This window comes from Pimephales promelas, chromosome 1 (assembly GCF_988280905.1).
Source record: "Pimephales promelas chromosome 1, fPimPro1.hap1.1, whole genome shotgun sequence".
Lineage (NCBI taxonomy): Eukaryota > Metazoa > Chordata > Actinopteri > Cypriniformes > Leuciscidae > Pimephales > Pimephales promelas.
In genome coordinates, this window is record NC_142769.1 from 39,188,581 (window position 1) to 39,214,784 (window position 26,204).

Here is a 26,204-nt window from a genome sequence, read left to right on the forward strand (position 1 = left end):
AGTGCTCAGACAAGCTCATATGGGTGTGGTGTTCGGGAGTCCACATACTTCTGACCATAAAGTGTATTTCAAAATGATATTTACACCAGTCTAATTAGGTTAACGGATGCCTCTAATCATGAAGATCTGCAAGATCTAGTTGGCTTTGTGAGTGGTTACTCTGTTTCTAACACAGGAACTTTGGGTGACAGACCCAATATGGTTATTTTTTCTTTTCTTTTATTTCTGAGGCAAAGCTAATTTGCTCTCATATTTGTCTTCGACTCTGTAAAGTTCTCTTTGTTACGCTTCAGATCGGTTGCAAAACACAAATCCTGTTTTGTGTTAAGATCAAGGAGACTTATTGAATTCAAACTATTCTTCTTTCTGCAGTTTTCTGCACTTTCTCCAACAAAGAAAAGTCAGGATCATGAATGAGGGACATAGAAATGAGAAGCAAGCATGTAGGAGAAAGGTGTGTTCTGTCATCTTCTTAGGCCCTACTCTTGGAAGTCATGCAAGTCTTCGTGTGGTCCAATTTGTTTCTAGTCAATTGATCTCCACAGCTTCGGGGCTTTGGTTCTAGTCCTTATGACTACATAACACCAGTCTAAGACTAAGCAGAATCCTTTGATACCACTTTATGTTTATATCACACTCTAAATGTAGTACTCTTTGCCTCCTCTTGCCAAGACATAGAGGTTTCTTTTTTTGCAAACAAAGATATTTATTTTATTAGAAAACATTAAAACCAGATGATCAAAAATCCAAATTTTCTCTCTCACCACAGCCAAAGTAAATAGGTCTGTTAAAAGATTCCCAGTGCATTTCCCCTCATTGCCAAATGTCAAGAACAGAAAGAAAAAGAATGAGTGAAAGGAAGAGAAAGGGAGAGGGATGAGAAATGTGTATTCAATCAGTTTTCCTCTAATGAAATTTTGAAGATGCAGACCATCTATGAGCTTGTCCTGTCCTGTTGCTTTCAGGAGGGAGAGAGAAAAGATGGTGAGGAGAGAGACGTTCATCACTATTTTTCCTAATTGTTATGATGAGATTTGTTTCACTATTTTGAGGTCTTGTAATAAGAATCTCAAAATCAAGAGATAGATTTTGCAACATGTATTTTTAGGGCTGTCAAAGTTTACATAACTTAAAGTATTTATTAAATATGTTTAATGCAACAAAATCAACTACTGTTTTGGAGCGATGTTTTTGTGAAAAGCGGATAGAAAAAGAGATACACTCAGCTTAATACAAAGTAAATATTTTCCAGATTCTATTCTATTCTTTGTGAGAACTACCATGCACATACAGTAGGTCTGCCCTGTAATGATGCAGTGTTTGCAGAGGACAAATAATATTTCAACAGTTTTGCCAGTTCGGTCTTAGCAGTTGACATTCAAAACACATCAGTAGTTTTGAGAGGAGAAAAAGAAACATGCCGAACTGTGGTTGCTCATAAAATGGAATATTGGTTGGTGGCTTCATTTTCTTCAGACCATGCAAATATGCTGGAGGTTATTTGAAAGACTGCCTTGACTCTGCTGAAATGTGCAGACAGTGAAGGAATACAGCACACTTCTTAGTGAACAAGAGATGCCCAAAACCAAAATAAATTCAGTTATAAATGTATACTTGCATTGAAAGGTCCCTGGTTGAGAAGACCAGCATTGGTGTAATATTGATGTGATATTGTGAATGCTAAATACAATTATGTTTTCACATTTACATATATGCATTTATACTCTTATCTGAAGCAACTTACAGAAGAGCAACGTGCAATTACAAACTCAAAGTATAAATTGTATAAATACAACGTATATACAGTGGGGAGAACATTATTTGATACACTGCTGATTTTGCAGGTTTTCCCACTTACAATTTTTATCATAGGTACTCTTCAACTGTGAGTGATGGAATCTAAAACAAAAATCACATTGTATGATTTTAAGTAATTCATTTGCATTTTATTGCATGACATAAGTATTTGATCACCTACCAACCAGTGAGAATTCCGGCTCTCACAGACCTGTTAGTTTCTCTTTAAGAAGCCGTCCTGTTCTCCACTCATTACATGTATTAACTCTACCTGTTTGAACCCGTTACCTGTATAAAAGACACCTGTCCACACACTCAATCAAACAGACTCCAACCTCTCCACAATGGCCAAGACCAGAGAGCTGTTTAAGGACATCAGATAAAATTGTAGACCTGCACAAGGCTGGGATTGGCTACAGGACAATAGGCAAGCAGCTTGGTGAGATGGCAACAACAGTTGACGCAATCATTAGAAAATTAGAAGTTCTACATGACGGTCAATCTCCCTCGGTCTGGGGCTCCATGCAAGATCTCACCTCGTGGGGCACCAATGATCATGAGGGTCAATGATCTGAAGAGAGCTGGAACCACAGTCTCAAAGAAAACCATTAGTAACACACTACGCCGTCAAGGATTAAAATCCTGCAGCGCACACAAGGTCCCCCTGCTCAAGCCAGCACATGTCCAGGCCGAAGTCCTGCCTGAAGTCTGCCAATGACCATCTGGATGATCCAGAGGAGGAATGGGAGAAGGTCATGTGGTCTGATGAGCTTTTTGGTCTAAACTCCACTCACTGTCTTTGGAGGAAGGAGGAGGATGAGTACAAACCCAAGAACACCATCCCAACGGTGACGCATGGAGGTGGAAACATCATTCTTTGTGGATTCTTTTCTGCTAAGGGTACAGGATGACTGTACCGTATTGAGGGGAGGATGGTTAGGGCCATGTATTGTAAGATCTTGGCCAACAACTTCTTTCCCTCAGAAAGAGGATTGAAGATGGGTCGTGGCTAGGTCTTCCAGCATGACAGCAATCCGAAACACTCAGCCAGGACAACTAAGGACCTAAGAAGCATCACAAGGTCCTGGAGTGGCCTAGCCAGTCTCCAGACCTGAACCCAATAGGAAATCTTTGAAGGGAGCTGAAAGTCCGTATTGTCCAGCGACAGCCCGGAAAACTTAAGGATCTGGAGAAGGTCTATATGAGGTATGCAGCAAAGCATTTGTGAAGCCACAACACGCACAACCTTGAGGTGGATGGGCTACAACAGCAAAAGACCCCACTACAAATAGGAAAACGAGGCTACGTTTTTCTATTTTTCAAGAGCTCACCAAAATTGGACAGTTGAAGACTGGAAAAATGTTGCCTGGTCTGATGAGTCTCGATTTCTGTTGAGACATTCAGATGGTAGAGTCCGAATTTGGTGTAAACAGAATGAAAACATGGATCAATCATGCCTTGTTACCACTGTGCAGGCTGGTGGTGGTGTAATGGTGTGGGGGATGTTTTCTTGGCACACTTTAGGCCCCTTAGTGCCAGTTGGGGATCGTTTAAATGCCACGGCCTACCTGAGCATTGTTTCTGACCATGTCCATCCCTTTACGGCCACCATGTACCCATCCTCTGATGACTATTTCCAGCACGATAATGCACCATTTCACAAAGCTCGAATCATTTCAAATTGGTTTCTTGAACATGTCAATGAGTTCACTGTACTAAAATGGCCCCAACAGTCACCAGATCTCAACCCAATAGAGCATCTTTGGGATGTGGTGGAACGGGAGCTTTGTGCCCTGGATGTGCATCCCACAAATCTCCATCAACTGCAAGATGCTATCCTATCAATATGGGCCAACATTTCTGAAGAATGCTTTCAGCACCTTGTTGAATCAATGCCACGTAGAATTAAGGCAGGTCTGAAGGCAGTTCTGAAGGTCAAACACAGTATTATGGTACTCAAAGGGTTCATCACTGAACCGCCCTCAGTCAGTGCCTGCGCCAGTAACGTCATTTATGTCATCTTACCTTACTAGACGGAAATACTAAGTCATCCAGGTACTTTTTGACTACTGTTTTATTAAAATGGTCGTAACTCTCATTTCGCACTTTTTTTTGCCTTCTATATTCTAGGAAAGTAAACACAAGTAAACACTAGTGAATACGGTAGTCTTCCTCAAAAACTGACTGTGTGAATGTAGCCTAAACAGACAAGTTTTGCTTGTATAAACACCATGGCTAAATACAGAAGTGTACTGTACTTTTATACTGTATAGTATGTATGCTACATGTATATACAGCCTCTACTGCACTCCATCACAGCATTCATTAAAAAACGGACTGAATTGTACATTTGTGGAATAAACTTTACCTGCTCTAGAACCTACAGGTTTTCCACCAACTCCATGTCGCAAATTCCTGAAGCCATGTTGGATACGGTACTGTTTATACTTCTGAATGAGCCGTCAATCAAAACACATGGAATGTCTGTACTGTGTATTTAAACGTCTGTTCAGTGCTCAATTATTACCAACTTTATTTGGTTATTTTTCATCACTAGTGCACACAAACATTTTTAGACCCAAAGCTAACACTACCAGTGCCCTGCGTTAACCTTTACCTCAGGAATTGAGAATGTTTGCAACCATTTTAACTGGTTTTGCATGAATTAATTTTTGGAGGAGCAGTGAAGTTCCCTGTTTTCCCTCTGCCTTTCCGACCACCCTGTTTCAGGTACCAATCCTCCCCGGGACATAGCAACCCCTATAAATACTCTCATTTTCATAAATTTCAAAGTTCCCAATGTCTGAAATCGTATACACACTTAACATTATCTTTTCATCTGTATAACATCTCTTTCGACATCGCGTTTCCATTTTTGCGAGCATGCACGCACATATACACCCAGGTTTATATGGAGCAGTACTTATTTTAATAATACCCCTAAGCCCTAAAACCTTTGGGTAGAGTATAGAATAACTAAACGCATACATCTGGTGCACTCGAAGTGTGTGGGTGACCAGACGCACATGCACACACACTCATTACACATCATTTCAGAGGCAAAATGGAACATTATTTCCTTGGTCACATGCAATCCGATTAACACAAACTTGCGCACAAACACCTAAGTAACTCGGATGGAAACATGGCTGTCACGGCGTCCTTAGGCTCTGCTTTAATAGCTCTGTCAGACAAAGAGAGGAGACATGTGGCAGTACTATGAAAAGCACCATTCAGGCCCGTTAGACTGCCACACAGCCAGGCCAACTCAGTTTAAGTGATTCTGAAGGCAGCTTCACAATACACTGCAGATACTTACCGCACACCCGGTCGCATTGACCCCATGTGCCGCCTCTGGAAACCAGGGGACACTCCCCCCAAAAACGTTCCCTTCATTTTACCTTCACATTCCTGCCACTCTCTCTGACACTCTAATCTCTCATTCTCTCTGTGGATTACCAGTGTTGTTGAGTCATTCATTTCTCTCCTTTGTTATGTTGACTTGAAATTATTGCATAAATTTGCGTTCTATGCAGAATCTCTGACCTGAGAGCAAAATTTCTAACTCTAACTTCTAGAGTATTCAGGTTACTTACAGCCCTTCAGACTATTTTGACTTGTGTAAATGATTGGACTTACTATTAAAAAAAAAAAAATTGACTAATTTCTCCAAACACAGCATATAATTTTTTAATTTTAAATTTAGAAATATTATTGTTTATACTGTTTTTGATCAAATAAATGTAGCCTTGGTGAGCATAAGAGACTTCTTTCAAAAACATCAAAAAAACAATACTGACCCCCAAACTTTTAAACAGAAACTTTTGTTATTTCTTCTCATTTATTGCGTTTTAATTTTAGCAGACTATGAATGATTAAAAACAAACTGTATGTATGAAAGATTTCATTCAACGTTTGGCACACGCAGGGGTAACCTAAATGACACACTCTGACACGAGTACACACACATTCCTTGGCACGGCAGTGGCAAGTGGGTTAATTCAACAACACAATCCCCAACCACCCCCCCCCCCAGGCCACCAAAATGCACGCCACTCCGCCACACTCCAAAAACCACTAAGATGAGGGGAAAAAAACAGCATATCCCGGCATTGCTCCAACACTACTGTTTTTCCTCTCTCATCATAAAAGTTAAAAGAACGATGGAAGCGAAACATGAAGTCTCTCCTAAGGGTGAGTCAAAACTGGCCTTTTAGAAGAGTACAGCCAATGGATTGATCTCTTCTCTTCCAAACACACTGTGTTTTATGCCACGGTGGGTCAGTCTGTCTTTCATCCATCTGTCAAACACACACATGTATTTGCACAAGACTCACATCATAATATGACTACACTTTTGTGTCTCGATTTGAGCAAGTGTCACTTATGGAGGGTATTGTCCTCATTAACGACACCCTTTTGTCTTTTGGTTGGATGGGAATGTGGTGCTGGCTGTGGTAGGAACTGCCTAATTGTACCTTTTTGAAAAATTTCCCACACTTTCCAGGTGGAATAAGTGAGTGTTGGCGAGACCTGCAGTATCAGTGGCGATTAGCACATCAAATTGTAGCAGAACATCAGCTCTCCTGATTCATACCTGTGAAAGTACCAGAAAAATGACAAAATGAACTCTTTCTTTCTAGTTTCATTTGATATGCTTACAATTACCAGCATTACAGCAGAGAAACGATATATCAGTCACTTATGGAAAAGATTAAGTTATGGAAAGGTTATTTCCACTGGTCGTTTGGTCTCTGGATGGTGTCACTGTCACTCATGCATGTTTCTGCTTAAAATGTTTTGACATTTGAGGGTATTTTCTCTTGACTCTTTTTCTTTCTTAACTTTTTCTAACCTTGTCGTATTGTTTGTGTTGAATTTGTCGGACATGTTTTAGATGGGACGATGGGTAAGTTAAGTCCTTCGTTGCTTTTATTTACTGTAACTAAACAAGGGTCTATTGAATGAAGGATGTGGGGTCAGATATGTATAGACCCTCCTCACTTCTAATGCCTCAATCTCCGTGTTCTCTTATTTTCTTCCTCCTTGTCTACAGCAGGATGAATTTATGGACTGGTGGAGCAAGTTTTATGCCTCCACAGGTGAGAGGAACAAGTGTGGAAGTTATTTGGAGAAGGGCTTCGATACACTACAGGTAAGGCATCACAGTAATGTTGTTCTAAATGTATGACTGACTTTCTTTCATACTTCTGCAGAACACAAAAGAAGATTTTTGTTCATACAATGAGAGTCAATGGGACCCAAAAGAACATTAGAACCCCTCTTTTAACAGATGGCATATAAGGTTTCACTTGTAATTAAGAGGCAGGATTAGCACTGCTTTTGACTTGGGGTTACGAAACCCCAGAGCCGGGTGAGCACCACTTTTGCAGTGGTAACCCACTCTGTGGTGCCAAACTTGTGCAGTGTTAAACAATGCTATGTTAGAATATCAACACGTATAAACAGTGATTGATTGCATGCCAAATTTTGCGTCCCACAGAAGAAAGTAAGTCATTCTGGTTTGGTTAAACATTAACATGAGTAACTTTCAATATGGGAGGAACGTTCCTCTTGAAGAACCAGTTCATGGTTTCCTACAGAGCTAGAGAATAAAAAGTTCTTTGTGGAACTGGAAGGAATAATTCACCCAAAAATGAACATTTTGTCATTGTTTATTCATGCTCATGTCTTCCCACTGACACGTCTAACATGATGCCAGCGGTATGAAATCTGTACATGGAGATTAACAGCAGAAGTTCATAACTATATAGTGACATTATCAGTGCCCAAGCAAAACCAACATGAGGATGTCAGAATCCGAGGTCGCAGAAACATCAGCTCCACACACAGCCGAACTTCAAAGCCCTGCGGTCTCCCTAGGGAGTGCATATGCCTACTTTCAAGTGCTCACTCACCCCGACTCCAGTCCACTCCAGCCCACTTCCCACAAGCTTATCCATTTATAATAGAGCCAGCGGCTGCCAGATTCCCAACTTTTCCGATGAATTCATGTCGGGGTTGCCGCAGGGGGATAACCAAGTGCAGACAAGGGCTCTGTTACTGACGTCATCGAGCCGTTTTCCCCCCTATCATCCCTCGATCTCTGGCCGGTTTGTCGACGATCTCCCCTGTCACCAAGTTCTCTCTCTACTTGCCTTAGCCACTCTTTCCAACCTTTCCAACCTATAACGTGTCCGTTAGTCATCTGGCAGGGGCCTCGGGTCTCAGGGCTACCTGCGAGGAACGGGCCCAGTTGTTGGCTGCCACCGTGTGAGAGTGTCCCACGCACCGAGAGGAGCGGCAGACAAAAACACTTTCCCTAAAACTGCTGAGATGAGCTGTTATTTTGGGCTTATGGTGCCTGAGGGACAGATTGAAGGCAGGGAAAAAGCAAAAGAGAGTGGGAGAGGGTTTCATGTGATGTGTGTCGTGTCACACGTTCAGGGACCGGGCCTGAGTGAGTCAACTAGAAAAACAGATCGATTGACTTACGAGGATTCCTTCATACTTTGTCAGTAAGTTGTCTCCTGGGTGGCCGTTTGGTTGGAGAGTTGTGCGCCGCTAGTTAAAAGTTGTGTAATGTCACGGCAAAGCATATTTTCCTTGGGCACGAATCGTTTTTGCGCATTTTATTGGAGTTTTTAAACATTCTCATAATCAGGAATTTCCAGATCTTTTTGCATTAATGATGCATTTGAGGTACTTTGACTTGTGCCTGAAATGCTAAACCCACAATTAAAGATCCCAGAGTCCAAGATTCTTAAAGAAAACTGCTTTGGCAAGACAAACAATGGATGTCTTGTATATAGCATGTGTCCTTTCAGCCCTTTGAGTTGATTGAAGCATGATTTTAAAGAGCTAGATCTGCATGCAAATCATATATCACAAAATACACATTCTCCTGTGCTTCCTTTCTCAGGTGTATGATGGAGAACTGGAGAAAACGGAAGGCTTTGAGAAGTTTGCTGATTTCTGTCAAACATTCAAGCTTTACCGTGGAAGAACCCAGAATGAGAGTGAAGACCCTTCTGTTGTTGGAGAGTTCAAGGTAGGGTCATTATAACATCTCAGGTATAACTATCAGCTGTCTGATATCACATTCAGTCTTCAAGAGGGAACACATTCAGGTTGCCAGATGAAGCAGGGGATGGGTGTTGATGCTTATTCTTTGTCAAATTTACCTTAAATCTGAATAATTTGTTAATTTAGAGCGTTCTGCAACAGAGAGTCTTGTGCCATTCTTTTGGTGAACGAACTCCCAAAATGTGTCTCCTTGCCTTTTTACAGACACTGCTTCTTAAATACAAAGGTTCTTCAGTAGTTCTTTGCAGGACCTATAGGTAACCCTAATCTTAACCCTCTTATAAAGAACCATTTTATGTTGTACAAGGTTCCTCTGGGTGGCTGTTGGGTTTTATTGGAGATTAAAATGTTCTTTAAGATACATTCTGGGTTCCTCAGGTCATTGTACTGGTTTTTGGGTTCTTTAAAGCACTAATGCATTGATATCTGAAGAACTAAAGGATAAAATTATTATTATTATTTTTTTTTTGGAACTTAAAAAAATATGTTTTTTATTTAACATTTGATAAAAAAAAATATTCACACAAAAATTAAAATTTTATCAACAATTGGTCATGTTTTATATAACTTCAGACTAGTGTTGTTTAGTAATATTTATATACTATTATAATAAATAAAGTTTATTTATGTACATTTATTGGTATTTGCTTTTATTTTTATTTTCATTTTTTTTATATTTTATTTAAGCTCCATTTCAGTTAATTAAACTTTTTACAGTAATTAACAATACAACACTAATTACACCCTTCCCTCATACAACAAAAATAATTCCCATAAAAGTAGTCCATGTAAATTACACAAGTTATATACTGTACAAAAAACTTCTGTAGATAGCTTGCAATATTTTTGTGTCAAAACCAAACAAGTAAAAGTCTTAGAATCATCCCTTTGGCTGTTACTCTGAAATCTCATTTGAAATTGTTGCTGAAATATGACATGCAAGACCAAAAGATTGACAACAATATCGGGTAGAAACGTTTGGTTCTATAAACGATTTATTTGTATTAAATGGTTTTCATTTTTTTGGTGCCACTTTAAAAATACTCTCCTTTGGCATCTGGAATATGACTTTAAAACCCATTTTGATTCTAATGGGAACCTCTAATTTGAAGAGTGTAGATGCTTTTTCATGGTTTATTTGGATTACAACTGGTTTAGTTCTAGTAGGATTTGAGGGAACTAAATTTGAGGGATTAAAGTGTAATTTGAGGTCTGTCTGGAGGCCCCAGACATCAGGTCTCCAGAAAAAAGTAAAACTAAATTGCACCATGAGTTACACTGACTCCTGTCCCGTCCTCCTTCAGGGTTCATTTAAGATCTATCCATTGCCTGACGATCCCTCGATGTCTGTACCACCACGCCGGTTCTCCAAGCTCCCCCCGAACGGAATAGAGGAGTGCCTGGTACGCATCTACATCATCCAGGCCTATGGCTTACAGCCCAAAGATGCCAATGGCAAGGTAGGTATGACGCAAACAAAATACATGGAAAAGGAAAGGAACATGCTAACTAGCGTGTCCTTGTAAACGGATCAGGGTTGTGAGAGTTAGTTACAACAGCCCTTGTATTTTCAGCAGATGCATTCACAAATCTTTGTAGTTTTTTGGGGTTTTTTTGTGTCAGCCAGACGAGCCCTTTGCGAACCCTCTGCATTGCCAGAGTCATAAGAGAGCTGAGAAATTGCTTTATGAAAACATGGAGCCACCCTTTTACCCACAACCATAAACTCTCAATCGCTGCCCGAGACCGGGCCAACACGCCACCACCGCTGGCCCTGCGTCAGATGGGCTTTCCCTTCATTAGTTGCGAATATGCTAAGATGACGTCCTTTCATCACCTACTCAGGCCAGGAGTTATGATATGGAACATTTCACACATGTACTCGCTGCCTATGAAACACACACTGATCACAGGGATTTGATGCTTTTTTCCACCGCGAGAGCAACGAACGGCTGTTTTAAGTACAAAGGGAGGGCGTGCTGTTTTGGATATTGTTGCTTATAGTATATATGTGTGAGTGTGTGGCTATGTTAACACATACTAACAAGCACTTCTTGTTCTTTCTTAGTGTGACCCCTATGTTAAGATCACACTTGGCAAGAAATCAGTCGATGACCACGACAATTACATACCCTGTACTTTGGACCCCATCTTTGGAAAGTGAGTATCTCTCTTTTTTCTCTCTCTTTCTTTCTGTCTCTTTGAACAGATTCTCACACACATATATAGAAACACGTCATGGCAAGGATTGATTGTACCAGCAGGGGTCGCCACACTCATAATAATGAGTCTTGGTGTCGGATACGTGAAAGTGATCTGATGGATAAATGATACAGAGACAGAATACGGAGCATGTGGATGATTACCTTGGAGAACTTGTAAGCAATATAATTTCTGAAAAAAGTATTTATTCAAAGATTGAAGTGTGTGTCTTTTGCTTCTTATTTAGGATGTTTGAGCTGACGTGTTCTCTGCCTCTTGAGAAGGACCTAAAGATCATGCTGTATGATTATGACATGGTCACTAAAGATGAGAAAATCGGAGAGACCGTCATTGATTTGGAGAATCGCTTCTTGTCCCGCCATGGCGCTCGCTGCGGGCTGCCACAGTCCTACTGTCTGTAAGAAATGCCTCTGTCTCTCATCTTATTTCCTTTCACCTCACAGTTATTAGTCATTATGAAAACTGTAAAGAACCGGTAGTTAATGTTTAAGCCATGTTGGAGTCATGACCTAGCCTTTGACCTTTGAATCCCATCAGATTCAGTCATATTCTGATACTGACTTCCATCTCTGGCTGGAAAAACTGTGATCAGTCTAAGATTAACCTTCTGGCCTTCTAGCCTGGCCAAGCTGTTTAGACTAGTCTTTTATGCTGGACAACCAGCTAAACAAGTTGAAACCAGTTTCAACTACCTGCGAAGACCAGCAATCCACCTTTTTATTATTATTATTTTATTTTAAATTGAGTTGAATCCAGTATCATGTTGTGATCCTGCTTGGGCAATCTGGTTTTTTACTCGTTCAGGTTACATAGTCTCATATTCTTTTTCCCGAAATAACATATTTTTTTTAATTTATATTTATATTTTTAATCTTAATTAAATTATTTATATTAAAGGACCATTGCGGAAGTTCTGAAATGTCTAACCGTTACTGACACCAGTGGCCGTTAGAGAAGCTGCAGCCAGTCTCATGCTTGTTTTCGGTGAGCATGCTCATTGGCCGCACTAGATTAATAAATAAATCTAGTCTTATAAATAAATCTAGTTGGCCGCACAAGGCGTTTATAAATAAAAATAAAAAACCTACGAGGAGTTTCTGTGGGTATCTGGATTTTGCTTGGGGCTGGTCGCTTCTTTCCGTCCGCAGAGTCTATTTTAAACACTACTGCTAGTGACTGCGGCTGCTTACTTATAGCTGCCGTACGGATGTAAGCCCAAGTAGACGAGAACGCACATGGCGTCACATTTTGTGAATTCTCACGCCAATTCGGACCCGACTCCTCCACACACAATTGAGCCTACAGGCTGATAGAGGCAACCGTGGTGGACAGTCAAGGTGTCATTCTTTCTATTACATTATGGTTGGCTCATAAATGTACAAAAGAAGACTCTGTCTATAAGTAAAAACCTACACATTGCCCCTTTAATTATAAGAATTGTATATTTTGTTTTACTTTTTATTTTGATGTACTTGTGCATTTTTTGTTATTTTAATTTATTATTTAATTGATTTATTTTTAATATGTAATGCGTATTTTCCATTTTGCAGAGCCATGCTGTCTCATATAGCTTGTTTAATGGGGTGTTTGGCAAAAACATACCCGCCTGAACAGCTTGGCCTGGCTAGGAGACCAGCTAACACCTTATTTTTTTAAAGTAATCATCTCCTAAATATAAAAAAATAAATAAAAACAATAACGTTTTTGAGTAACTGTTGGCTGTCACAGTGTAACTGTGATAACACATTCTGCTGAGATACACCCTTGGTTTTGCATCATAAATGAACTCTTTATATTTCTGTCCACACTTTAGGTCGGGAGTTAACCAGTGGCGAGATCAGCTAAAACCATCCCAGTTACTTCATCGTCTGTGCGAGAGGCGAAACTACAAACTGCCCGTCTACAAACAGGACAGAGTCTATTTCAGAGGACAGGAGTACACCGTCGCAGACCTTGGTCAGTGTCCTAAACACACACTCCAAGTAGACCTAGTTTCCTACCAGTGAATTTAACGTTCATGATACTTAATGCTTAATTTTAAGATTGTCATTACCAAAGAGCGGCTTCTTGGAGAATTGTGCGCAGCAATGCACATGAACGCGTACGTACGAATAAACGTGGGCATCACAAGCTATCTAACCCGGCGGCTGGACGGCGAAAAAAGCAAGTGGAAGTCTTTTCTTTGGAGCTGCTGAAAGCATTAGGCACGAGTAAGAGCTAATCAAAGCAGCAGCCTGACTCCATCACATCTTCCGTCATTAAAAAAAGTGAGCCGAGCACGAGATCGGCTGCGGTTCTGTGAAAACATTGACAGAAAAAGAATAACGATATATGTCTCCGCTTGTGCCATACATCATATCTGTGTGTGTGGGATCACAGAGCTGTCGGGGAGGCCGCTTGGCTGTTCTTGCTCGGGCGCTATGAGCGGAAAGAATGAGTTGTTCCTCTGTGTGAAGAAAAACAAGTGCGATATTGTAAAGACGAAGGACCTGTGTAAACATACAGCACCTCTGACATAGTCATTCATTCGCAGCAAATATATCACTCCTTGCCACAGCAACCTGACGTCCCCTCCTGTTTTAAAGTGTGCCCCTGGGATGACAATGCTAGCTAATGCTAGTTCACCATTAGGTGAGTATTATGTTGATCAGATCCTCCCTACACTTCTGATTTGACCTCTAAGCCCTTAAAGTCTCGTGGCTGTCTTTCTACCAGGCAGATGTCACACGGGGCCTACAGAAAGCCAAGCTCTCCAGCCATTTTCCCTTCCATGATGCTTTGGGATGAGGCCGGCTTCAGATTTATGGGGAACTAGCATACAAGCATGTTCAGCCAAGGTCAACACTGTGGCGGGCTTCTCAGCCTCCTGCTCCTGTGTCTCGCCGCGAAGGAATACTACATCTTTTTGTTTGGCCCGCGTAACTGCGGCAACCCGCGCGTCAAAGCAATTATCAGGTGGCTGTTTCGGGCATCCAACTTCATGGCAGAAATGATCTTCCTCCACTTCGGTCTTTTTCCTCTTTTCTCCACAATCCGACCATGTTTCCCTCAGGGACATGACACAGGGTTTCAAACCATAAACTCAACAGTGGACGTTTATTTTTTTTTTTTTCTTCTCTTACTCTCTCTTTTTGCTTTCTGAAAGGAGAAACTTTCTTCTTAGATCAACAGCAATGAAATCAACGCATCATCTGAGAAAAGGGGAAAGATAAACATTTCCGACTATTTAAGTGGAATGCTTCATGAATGTTGGCTCTTTTCTGCTCTCGGTTATGACTTCATAAAACCCAATGCCCAAATGTTCTTCTTCATATCAAATCAGAGGTTAAATAGTGGTTCCATTTCATGGTTTTAATGGAAAATAACATTATGATGAATCTTCCTTATAACTTAAAAAAAAAAAAAAAAAAAAGTGGGACCTTCTACGTCAATGTGAATATGATCTACAATGTCCTTATGGTTGACTCCATTTGGCCCTCAGATGAAGGGAAACCTCTAAACGCTAACCTGGGACCAGTGTTGGAGCGTCTAGCTCTGTTGGTGTTGAGAAGGCAGGGTCTGGTGCCTGAACATGTAGAGACTCGACCGCTCTACAGTCCCCTGCAGCCAGATATAGAACAGGTAAGAGTATTCTTATTACAAAAAAAATATTATATAACATATTTTTTATATTTATGATTTAATATTTTTATTTTATATTGATTTAATAACAATTTTTTTTATTTTCCAACAGGGGCGGTTACAGATGTGGGTGGACCTGTTCCCTAAATCTTTAGGTCCACCAGGACCTCCATTTAACATCACACCACGCAAAGCTAAAAAGTAAACGCATCGCTTTTGTTTAATATCTATCATTTTGTCTCGAAACACATCCAGAAGCGTAACATGTCAATCTTTTCTGCTCCCATAGGTTCTTCCTGCGCTGTATTATATGGAACACAAGAGATGTTATCTTGGATGATGTCAGTGTTACTGGGGAGAAGATGAGTGACATTTATGTGAAAGGGTACATCTGGGTGTCGTAAATGGGTTGTTGGGTTTGTGTATATGAGCTCTGGTTAGATTAAGTTGTTATTGTTTCCCATGTCATGGGCCTGTTGCTTGTCTGTTGCCACTGTGACCAATAGTAACAACGGCATGCAAAAATTATCGATCAGTAGCTACAAACACACAGTTGCAAGGCAACCATAGACCCTAGCTGTAGGTCAATTACAGCTAAGCTGCATTGTCTTCCAATGTGTTGGAAATGATGTGTCGGGTAATTGCGAATGTTATTTTTTTCAATCCTAGCTGGATGCACGGCCACGAAGAGAACAAGCAGAAAACAGACGTGCACTATCGATCGCTGGGAGGTGAAGGCAACTTTAATTGGCGCTTCCTCTTCCCCTTCCACTATTTGCCTGCAGAACAGCTCTGCACCATTGATAAGAAGGTGAGGTGTGACCTAGGCTTAGTGGAAACAAAGAACAAGTGAGAAACTCAAACCCTGTCAGCAGCATTCATATCCAAAAACCTTCTACCTTGATCGAATCTGAATAGGTGATCTGCAGGTCACCCTGCGTGATTTGCAGAGGTTTTGTCTGACGCCCACATTTTGAAGGATATCACTGCAGTTGGCAGGTGTTTAATGCAATGTTTCAAACCCAGATATGTTGCTGGCTGCATCTGGCACGCTTCCACTCGCCAAACTTGGTACATGAACATCTTGTAATAGCAAGACAGTCCAGACTTCAGCCAAGCCAGCTCAGGGAAAACAGCTGTGATGGACAAGGCACTTAAAGTGAGGTTTTGGCAGGCAAGAGATCAGTTATAGTAAGATTGAAGATAGCGGTTCCACCCATTAAACTGAGGGCGGCCCGCAACAGCTGTCAAACGATAGATCCGCTTTGGCTGAGCTTTGCTGGAAGCAACACACAATAGAAACGATACATGGTGAAACGGATTCTCTTGCATGAAACACGGCTCTCGGTGATGATTGGAAGTGATTCCTTATTTGCAGTGTTTGTTTTGATGGAGTTGTATGCGGTTGTCAGGCAGGATGTGCAAACCGACGGGGCCTATTTACCGATGAACGGCAGCAGTTCGGCTCTGTGAAGCGGGAGTTCATTATCCTCCATGTGTTTGTCCACACATCCATCACGGGTACAGTACAGTAGGAATGCTGTCACGCAGATGGAATCCTGTCTGGCGGTGGGGTGCCGAATCAGGGCTGTAGTGGGAGTCGCTAACACTGTTTTCTGACTGGGACGTTTCTGTCACTCTCGGTGGCTCTCACTCTCTCTCTCTGTCTCTCACCCTCTTTCTAATTCTGCTTCGCACATTCACGCCATCATTTCCTCGCTCTGTCTTTTTCAGTCATTGTCTTGGTCTGTCAGTTTATTTCTGCTTCTCTGTTTCTCGTAGAGTTGGTGGAGCTCATTTCTAGGGCTGGTAACTAAATGGTTGTTGGGTGTTATTTCACAAGTGAGGCACTTGTTATAAAGTCAGAATTAAGAGATACAAGGGTAACACTTTACAATACGGGTGCACTAATGTGCATTAATTCATCCTTAACTAAATCACAGTTAATTACCACAATTAGTCAAAGCTATGCACTTCAACTTCCAGTTGTCTGCTTTAATTAATCATTAGCTAATGATTTGCAAAGGTATCATTATGCTATGACTTTACTTGATGAGGCACATTAACCAGTATTAACTAGTCATTTAGTAATTGTAGTAATTTGCACATGAATTTGCACTAACAATGAAGTAATTAATCATGTATTAATGCATATTAGTATACCTGTCATATTACCTGGAAGTTGAAATACAAGGCTTTGGCTCATTCTGGTAATAAACATATTAATTAACGCTATTAGTTAAAAAAATGAGTTATTGTGGAATTAATCCACAATTACATATTTAATTAATAACAATTCATGTATGAACTAATACATTAACCTTACAGACTCTTAATTAGTTCCTAATGTGGTAATCATTAATGAATAGCTTAAATAATCATTAGTTACACATTAATTCAGTATTATCTGTGCATTAGTTAAGCATGAATTAATGCTTATTAGTGCACACGTATTGTAAAGTGTTACCGATACAAGTTCATATCTCGCAATTGCGAGTTTATATCTCACAATTCTGAGGAAAAAGTTATTGTGAGAGAAAAATTATTGCAATTATCTTTTAAATAGTTTTAATCCGTGGCGGAAACAAGCTTCCACGGTTATCTGTCGATATTACTGATGCTGTAATTGATTGGTATCACCAGGGCATTCAGCGTGAGACTCGCGCAATTGACACTTTTCACATTCATTTTCTCACACGGAGAAAACTCACAGAGCAAAGAGGACACTTACACCGACAGACAAGACAGAGCTGGTTACTTTTGGAAATTTCGGTTCGGGTACCTACCCCGAAGTGATAAATAAAATAAAATTCTATATCAAAATTTGTTGGCGACAAGTAGTTTAGGCATGGTTTGTGCACGCATATACTCAAACGCACACAACTATAGAATCAATCCTTATGACGCATCAGCGTGTATCGCAGCTTCACGTCTTAGCGGCCCCTAATTCAATTACAAATGATCATTTCGACGGAAGTGAATCAATCAAAACTAACTTGAGCTGGAAAATAACATTATTCAAGAAACGCTATAAAACCAAACCCATCTCTGTTACCTTAAATTCTGTTTTTCTCTGTAAAGCTGCTTTGAAACAATCTACATTGTTAAAAGCGCTATATAAATGAGGATGACTTGAATTGTCTTGACTTTTGATATGAAACAAATTCTCAGTCAATTTTATTATGAAATTCAAACAATAAATACAGTTTTTTTACGCTTGTAAATGGGACGTGAAAGATCGTTGTAGCGTCTCAGTTCAAGCACCAGGTGAACCGATATCACTCTTCTTCTTTACTACTAATTAGCCAATAAACACGAATGAACAATAGGTATGTTGAAAGATACAGTACAACTTACCGAAATTTACATAAAGAGCTCAATAAAACAGCTGAAGAATGTTACATTTACCTCAGAAAAGGCATTTAATGACCACATACTGTATACTGTAGCAAGTTAGTTGGCTAAAAAATTAGCTACAAAGAGGAGTATTTTGCTAAATGTGTAGGCTACTCTATTACATATTTATTATATTTTTACTTATAGCTTATATTGTTCAAATATTATACCGTTTATTATAATTAAAAACTATTTTATAGTCCTATTTCGTTTGAGTTGTTATATTTAACCTTTAATAATAATACCAGCTGACAGCTCTCTGTACCATTACAGTACATCTGTACGTGAGATATATTTTTTCTTGTGAAAAATTAATATGTATCTGTACCTACTATTTATCCAAATTAATCGATAATTGAATCAAGATCAGATTCAAATCACAAGAAATTAATTGAAATCATGAAATTTGTGTCGAGCAATAATAAAATAAAAAATATAAAATATGATAGAATTTCAGTCTATATATATATAGGCTTTTAGACAGCATTTGCTACATAATGTTGATTAAAACAGAAAATAATTTACACTTGTCATGGTTACAGTAACACACAATGAAATGGTTGTGAAATGGAAATGGAACGGTTACACTTACACCAGTAAAATGATAAATTAGCAAGTAGCTCCGATTGTACTTGTGTGAGTCTCACCATGTTTCTTTTTCTGCAGGAGCATTTTTGGAGTCTGGATAAAGTTGAAACAAAACTTCCTCCTAAACTTACTATCCAGATCTGGGACAACGACAAATTCTCCTTTGACGATTTCCTTGGTAAGACCGAAACCTAATAGTCGTCCCTTGTGCCACATCACTCATCAACTCCCTCCTTCGGCTTTGCCACCCTCAGCAAATTCAGTCGTGTTAACCTTGTACAGCACCACAAAGCTGTTCTTCAAGCATATTTTTCAGCCTTGACATGACAGATGAAAAACTTTTTGTGGGACTGGACCACACTGATAGGACCCTGTGTGTGGTTTATTGTCATTAACCTATATGTCTGTGTATATGGAGATGGTTACCAAAACCTGAACCTCCTTAACCTGTGACTACCCACCACATTACTGTGAAGCGTGACCGTCAGCATAAATGTACTTATCAACCTTAATGCAAATACATCATTCAGACCACACAAGTCCTCTATAACATATTTGCTGCTAATGTTATTATTATCAGCTGAAACTAATTTCCAATGTATCAGCACAACTGGAAGAGATATAAGTTATGACCTGACTCTTTAGAAACCTCGACAAAATACGCTGATCTATGTACATTTGTAAAATAATTAGCATCTAACCACAATGTGAAAACCACAAAGAAAATTGCATTGCAGACTGCCAGCTGCAAAGTCTGAAGGACAAACACTTTTTCTGTCTGATATTATTTGAAATGATTGGGAAAAAATATCCAAATGCTTCTGTTCTGTTCTTTTACATAGATTACATACATTTTCACATGTTCCTCTTGTGTTAAATTCACAGAAATTCTCTTTGCCTACATGTATATTTATTGTGCAGTCTTTGGTGAAGTCAACTGCTGTTGTGTATCATTGAACTTAAAGATTGTGGTGGTTAATTTCTTCTCTCCCTCTTTCTAAGGCTCTTTGGAGATGGACCTGAACCATATGCTGAGTCCAGCAAAGTCTCCGGAGAAGTGTGGCCTTGAGATGCTCTCTCAGTCCCAGGACAAGCTGGTGTCTTTGTTTGAGCAGAAGACAATGAAAGGCTGGTGGCCGTGTGTGTGTGACAGAGAAAATGAGAAGATACTCGCTGTAAGAGTTACACACATAGCAGGGTTATTATTGTGTTGAGAAATTTTATGTCACATACCAAAAAGAAAATGACTAGTATCATATCAATTCAACCCTCTCATATCTATTTATGTAGTTTTTGACACAATACAACATACACTACACATGGAAAAATAATTAAATCAGCCTGTAATGCACTGATTAAAAGTATAAATACTGAAGTTATTTTCTTGTAAATACAATAGAGGTTAAAGGTGATATCCAGAAGGGATATTTGTTTTTAATGAATCTATAAGTTCAATGAATCCATCACAATATGAAGTATAATATTAACTATAAATATGTTATATTGTATATTAGGGAAGAATGAAACACTAAACTTGGTTAAGGTATCTGTGTGACAAAATTATTCGGCAAAAGAAGCAGTTACAGGTTTTATTTTACTATGCAAAAAGAAAAAACGCATTGAAAAGCAAAAAGCTCACAGAAAATGGCATACACTGACTACAATGCTCAATTTCATGTGTTCATAATTTTTATGACAGCCTGAACAAAAATGATGTCCCCACAATTTGTAATGTTTCAGTGTGTTATCACAAAAAAAAAACCAATTGACTCCAAACACAACTTTGCAGTATGCTGACAAAACCTTTAACTAATTTTTAATAACATTTGAATAAAGGGGAAAGATGGAAATTTTCCTAGGCCGGACATCACTTACGGGACACTATTATATGTTATTTATTTATAGCGTAAAGCACATTATTGTATGCATTACAGTATCTCTCTAGAGTTCTCTCTCCTTCTCTCTCTCTCTCTCTTTGTCATTCAGGGAAAGTTGGAAATGTCACTGGAAATCGTCTCGGAGCAGGAGCAGGATGAGAGGCCTGCTGGATACGGTAGAGATGAGCCTAACATGAATCCTCATCTAGACGAGCCACAGTAAGTCAAGCACACCCACCACAATCATTCCCTCACCAAATAACAAGAAAAAAAAACAGCTTTCAGTATTAGCCTTTTTACTGGCCCCCCTTTCAAGGTGGGGATTATAGAATTTAATATAAGTTGCTAATATGGTGTCTGTTTCTCTCTCCAGGCGTCCTGAGACCTCATTCTTTTGGTTCTCGTCCCCATATAAGACTTTTAGGTTCATTGTGTGGAGGAGGTTTAAGTGGCTTATTCTGGGCTTCTTTATACTCTTTTTCATTATTCTCTTCCTTGGAGTCTTTCTCTACGCCTTCCCTGTAAGTATCTGTGCGGTAGTAATTGTGTCAATGAAAGAAGAGGATTAAAGTGAAAATGGGGGTTTCTGTGATCATGAAATGTTTGATCAGAGATGTGTGTCTCTGATCCTAGTTCAGGAATGTGGCATGTGTTATTCAGTATTGCAGACACACTCATACACACGGAGTCATGCACATTAAAGACATGTCATACACTTGTGTGAAACATATTACTCAATGTACTGTTATATATACTTCAGTACATTTTTTTTAAAATTAATACATTTATTCAACAAGGTGCATTACATTGATCAAATGTGGCAGTAAAGAAATGTATAATGTAACAAAAGTTTCCTTTTGTTGTCACTCCGAGTTCCATCAGATGACGACGAATGGGATTTCGCTTAGAACGCCTATCAGGTTCGATCCGCCTCACCTCGTGGGTATAAAAGGAGGACGCCGGCAGAATGCAGACATGTTTTCGCTTCGGAGCCAAGTTCATTCTTTGTTCCACAAGCCATCTCTGAAAATTGTCAGCTTCTTCAGACGAGCGAGATTCTCCGTGTTGGTGTGACGGCTTTGTCCCGGCGAGTTTGCGCGTTCAAAACGAAACCCATTCGTCGTCATCCGTCACATACGTAACCGAGACGATTTCTACCTCAAATAAACACTGCTCTTTTGAACCATTTAATTAATTCAGATTTTTTTTAATGCAGTTATAATGCACAAAATAATTAAGAAGCACTGTTTTTCGAAATTGATAATGAAGTGTTATGTACTTGAGCACCATTTTAGAATGATCATGCAACACTGAAGACTGGAGTAATTTTACTGTATGTTTGATCAAATAAATGCAGCCTTTATACTTTTTTCAAAACATTCAAAAAAATCCCCCAAAACTCTGAAACTTTCAAATTGTAGTGTATATTATATTAAGAGATTTTCATTTAATTCTGTATAACATTAATGAAATGCATAAATGTGAATATGCCCATGTTAGAATTTAGTATTTCTAAATATTCCTATAATTTTTTACAGAACTATGCTGCGATGAAGATGGTTGGACCCTTCAGTGGAAAGGGAACACAATGAGAACTGTTGTAGGAAAAAGGACATAGACCCTCACGTTCAGTTCCAACCTCGCCAAAAATCCATTAAAATCCACAACTCCATCCTACTGGAGATATCTGGCTTCCTCGTGCAAGCTGAAGACGGGCTGAGATTATTTGAAGTCTTGTGTGTGTGTGTGTGTGTGTGTGTGTGTGTGTGCCTTCATGTGTTCGTTAGCCTGTTCTAGTCCTATATGCATGAAAGTTGGAAAACGTCTGTGTGTGTTTGTACATGTATTACACATCAAGCTCTCTGACCCGGTCCTGAACTCTCTCAGTATTCTCTTTAACTCCCACTTACACTTTCATCTCCCTGCCTGTTTAATCCCTTTTTCATGTCTCCTGTAAAACAGGGTTCTTTATTCACAGCCAGATGCTTCTTTCTTCTTTCTTCACGCAGAGAGAGGGAGACAGAGCCACGTCGCACCACCTCCTATCCATTCGTTCCTCTCCTTTCCTTCCTTTAGGTTTAAGCGTGATTTGTACAGTTAGGCTGTAAGGTCCAAGACAGACTGTTATTAGCTGAGCCCCCTGCTGTCAGCAAGCCCACCTCTCTGATTACTATCAAACTCTGTTATTTTGCTTTAGCAAAATCCCTACTAAATGGATTCGAGGTCAACTGTGGGTTCGCATCATGTGTGTGTGAATGTATGTACGTGTGTGGAATGTGGGCTGCGAACGAGAACAAGAGAAAAAAAAGACTTGTTTAGTTGTGTAAATGTTACACTTGCCTTTGTGCCTTTTTGCTTAAGTATGAAAATGAACAGGCGCGCGCATCTGGAAGAAGTTGCCAGACATGCCTGTCAATGAGCTGTTACATGACAAAAATACACAAATTGTTTGTTTTCTCTCCATGACCAGGTCTTGAGCTCCTCTTCTACTTAGTTTATTGAAGTCGCAGACAGTGAAACTGGAATCTTAAAACTGTGTTCCACAAGGGGCATCTGTTGTCAACTTTACAGTTATCTGATGGGAAGAATCATCTTCTCTATGAACAGGAAATGTCACGAGATCTGTGTTAATCCGACATAATTTTTAGGTTTTGCAGAAATGTTTACGTTTTATTCTTTAAAAAGGTAGGGTAAATGTAAAGAAGAAAGGATTTGATATTTCCATAAACGTCACTGATTTGACAGTCAAGAGAACGCATTCCTATCTCTGTCACATAAAGTACAAAAAGTGATTACAGGTTATTTTATTTTTTTTTTGTTTATAACTATTTTCTGCACATCTGTGCATGGATCTAAAATATGAATGAATCAGATGAACTAAAAAAAACCTTGCATTGAAGCAAAAACACTCTTGCCAAGTGCTGTACAGTAGCTGAATTACTGGATTTATGCAAACACAAATCTTCTAGTAATGCTGAGCATTTATGAAAAGTTGTCATTCATATACAAGTTTCACGACAAGTCTCTTAATTTGACAATCAAGATGGATATTTATGTTATTGTACTTAAGAATGATATTTTGCCGTTTTACTGTAGAGATGCATGTTGCCTAATTGCCTTAAAGCTTCTGCTATCATGAATTTCACTGTGTTAAATCGACTGTATTTGTAGCACTGTGTAATATGCTATGGTCAAATATATACCTATAAACATTCTGTTCTGTATGTTTTGATCTTTTCTGATTGAGCCATTTTGAGTCAGATGTAATTGAAGTCGATTCTAAAGAACCGTGTTGCTTTGATTAGATTTTTTTTCCTCCCACCAGATTCTCGGACCACCTTATGTGCAGAATTAACCTTTTAAAGCCAAACCACAACAGACTGGTCAGGGTGTTTGACTTGAGAGCAAATTAGAAGCACTCCAGTGCCTAGCCAGGGATTCATGGAGCCAACGGCAACTTTCTCTTGCATTTCTACCAGCTGTTCTGTAAAGTGAGTGATTAAAAAAAAATTATGCAGCACATTTTTGATACAATAATACAGTGCTCTGAGTTCGCTTTTCTTGTAGGGTGCTCTTCCATGTTTTGTTAATTCATAACAGTGCAGGGAGGAGATTATAAATGTTATAACATTGTAAATCTGGTGAGTACTGGTTTGTGTCGCTCTCGTTGTAACCAGGTTACACCAAATGAGAAATGGCCACATTATAGTATCCAGTGCAAATTTTGGTGGATTTGGCTCAACATCCTCTCTGCGTATACTCAATCTGAATGGGACCTGAGACACAAGTTAATGTGTGAAAATATTTACATGAATATATAATATATGTACACAACCATTCAAAAGTTTGTAGTCATGATGTTTTTAACTATATTAATACATTAATCATCAAGGCTAACGCAGTAAATACTAAATTTGTTTAAAAAAAATTCAAAAGAACAATTTATTTTCATCATAGATTCCTGAAAAAAGTTTTCAACATTGATAATAATAATAAATGTTTCTTGAACACCAAACCAACATATTCAAATGATTTCTGAAGGGTCACCTTAGGCTACATTGAAAACTGGAGAAATGGCTGCAAAAATTCAGTTTATGAATTCAGACACGTTTCTGGATTGCTCGAAGAGGACAGTATGGGCTGTCAATCCTCCAAAGAGAACTTGAGGTAAAATATTGTTTTCTTATATATTTTACTTTAGTTTTAATAGCACCATAGTTTCTCTTTCGTTTCGCCATTTTTGAAAGTTGTGTAGGCCTACTGAAAATCTGTGCACCTCGTATATGTGACGGAACCGTCGTGGACGACCGTTAAAAAAAATTAAACATGCTTTTTGTCGTGACGTTGTGAAGTATCGCAGACATGACGTACTGTAGGTTGTCGCCCACTATGACACACTGAGATGATACGATCGAATCTTGCGTCCTGACGCCCGTTGTCGTTTACGAATCCCCTTGACACCCTACGCCAAACAGATCGTGCCAAAATCGGGCTAAAATCGTGTAATCGGAACCAGGCATTAGCAGTAACAAGTCTTGGTACTTACTCTGCAGCAGCAGCGTAACAGATCTATTCCGCCAAGACCAAATACATAAATAACCATTGCCATCCATTGGCATTACCATGCTAGTCCCTAAGAGAGTAGTCATGTCAGAACTGTAATCAGAAAATTGGCTCAGTGCACATTATTGGCATACTAGTATTCAAAATAATAATTCGGAAAAGATTTTTTCCATGTCAGTTTCTCCCTTTATACATTTATTTGTTGCATTTAAACACTAAACCAACTTTTTTTAGTTAATGATCTGTAAGAATGGATCTTTATTAATACCAGTCATTGATTCGAGTATCTTTTTTGACATTTGTTTATAAAGTGTTCCATACAATATATGGCGTAAAAACGTCTTAGTGCTGCCCTCTTCAGGTTGAACGGTGGCTACTGTTGAATTTTCCTATTGGATGTTCCGCACACCACATGAGCTACGCCCTTGAAATATAAAAACCATCTTGTGTCGTCAAAACCACTGTAGGGAGTCGGGAATTGGAATTGTGAGTATTGAAAACGACCAGTATAGAGTGTTTTAGCATCTATTTCGTCCCCTCTATCACCGCTGGGGTCTGCCCACTTTTTCAACATTTTCAAATATTGCCAGTGGGTGGAGTCAGGCTCTGACCAGGGGTTTAGGTACCCTTTAAGGTAGGAATTTAGGAGTAAATCCAGCTTGAGGAGAGCTTTATTAATGTAACTGTTGAAATTCAGTTGCATAAAATATGCTCATTGACACTTTATATGAACAAGAGAAGGACATATTTTGTTTCTATAGGAGAAAAACAAGCAATATCCCAATGGACAAAATCAACTCAAAACTGCTCAGGCATTGAATTGTGCACCATCTTTCTGTAAAGGAAGTGACATCATAGTTGTCCATCTTTACCTTTTACAATTGACAATTAACTCTTCTCTTAAACAGCAAAAAGTAGTGAAATACATTCTCTGTCCACTGACCTGTTTGTGAACTTGTGGAGTCTGCAAAAAGTTGACTGTAACTTTGTTTCAACAGTCTTCTAGTTTTCCTTAATTGCTGCCGCGTTTCTCCTGCTTTCTACACTTCGCCC

The 26,204-nt window shown here is 39.3% G+C and overlaps 1 protein-coding gene across 18 annotated transcripts in view; it reads left to right on the forward strand.

The window, feature by feature from the left end:
• dysf (dysferlin, limb girdle muscular dystrophy 2B (autosomal recessive)) overlaps nt 1-23,803 on the forward strand; it is a 78,775-nt gene extending 54,972 nt beyond the window's left edge. For 14 of the 18 annotated variants that reach the window (XM_089129659.1, XM_089129658.1, XM_089129649.1 and 11 more), the window contains 15 exons: nt 6,854-6,952; nt 8,720-8,848; nt 10,188-10,343; nt 10,952-11,043; nt 11,333-11,503; nt 12,920-13,062; nt 14,588-14,727; nt 14,840-14,928; nt 15,017-15,112; nt 15,397-15,538; nt 18,790-18,889; nt 19,714-19,886; nt 20,698-20,807; nt 20,962-21,109; nt 22,127-23,803. In XM_089129659.1, the coding sequence (XP_088985785.1) occupies nt 6,854-6,952; nt 8,720-8,848; nt 10,188-10,343; nt 10,952-11,043; nt 11,333-11,503; nt 12,920-13,062; nt 14,588-14,727; nt 14,840-14,928; nt 15,017-15,112; nt 15,397-15,538; nt 18,790-18,889; nt 19,714-19,886; nt 20,698-20,807; nt 20,962-21,109; nt 22,127-22,180 (1,842 nt within the window). In that variant the 3' untranslated portion in view covers nt 22,181-23,803. Of the gene's footprint in view, nt 1-6,853; nt 6,953-8,719; nt 8,849-10,187; nt 10,344-10,510; nt 10,845-10,951; nt 11,044-11,332; nt 11,504-12,919; nt 13,063-14,587; nt 14,728-14,839; nt 14,929-15,016; nt 15,113-15,396; nt 15,539-18,789; nt 18,890-19,713; nt 19,887-20,697; nt 20,808-20,961; nt 21,110-22,126 lie in introns of those variants that run through there. The other 4 variants (XM_089129655.1, XM_089129647.1, XM_089129653.1 and 1 more) reach the window with 2 other exon arrangements.
• Nucleotides 23,804-26,204: the final 2,401 nt, after the last annotated feature.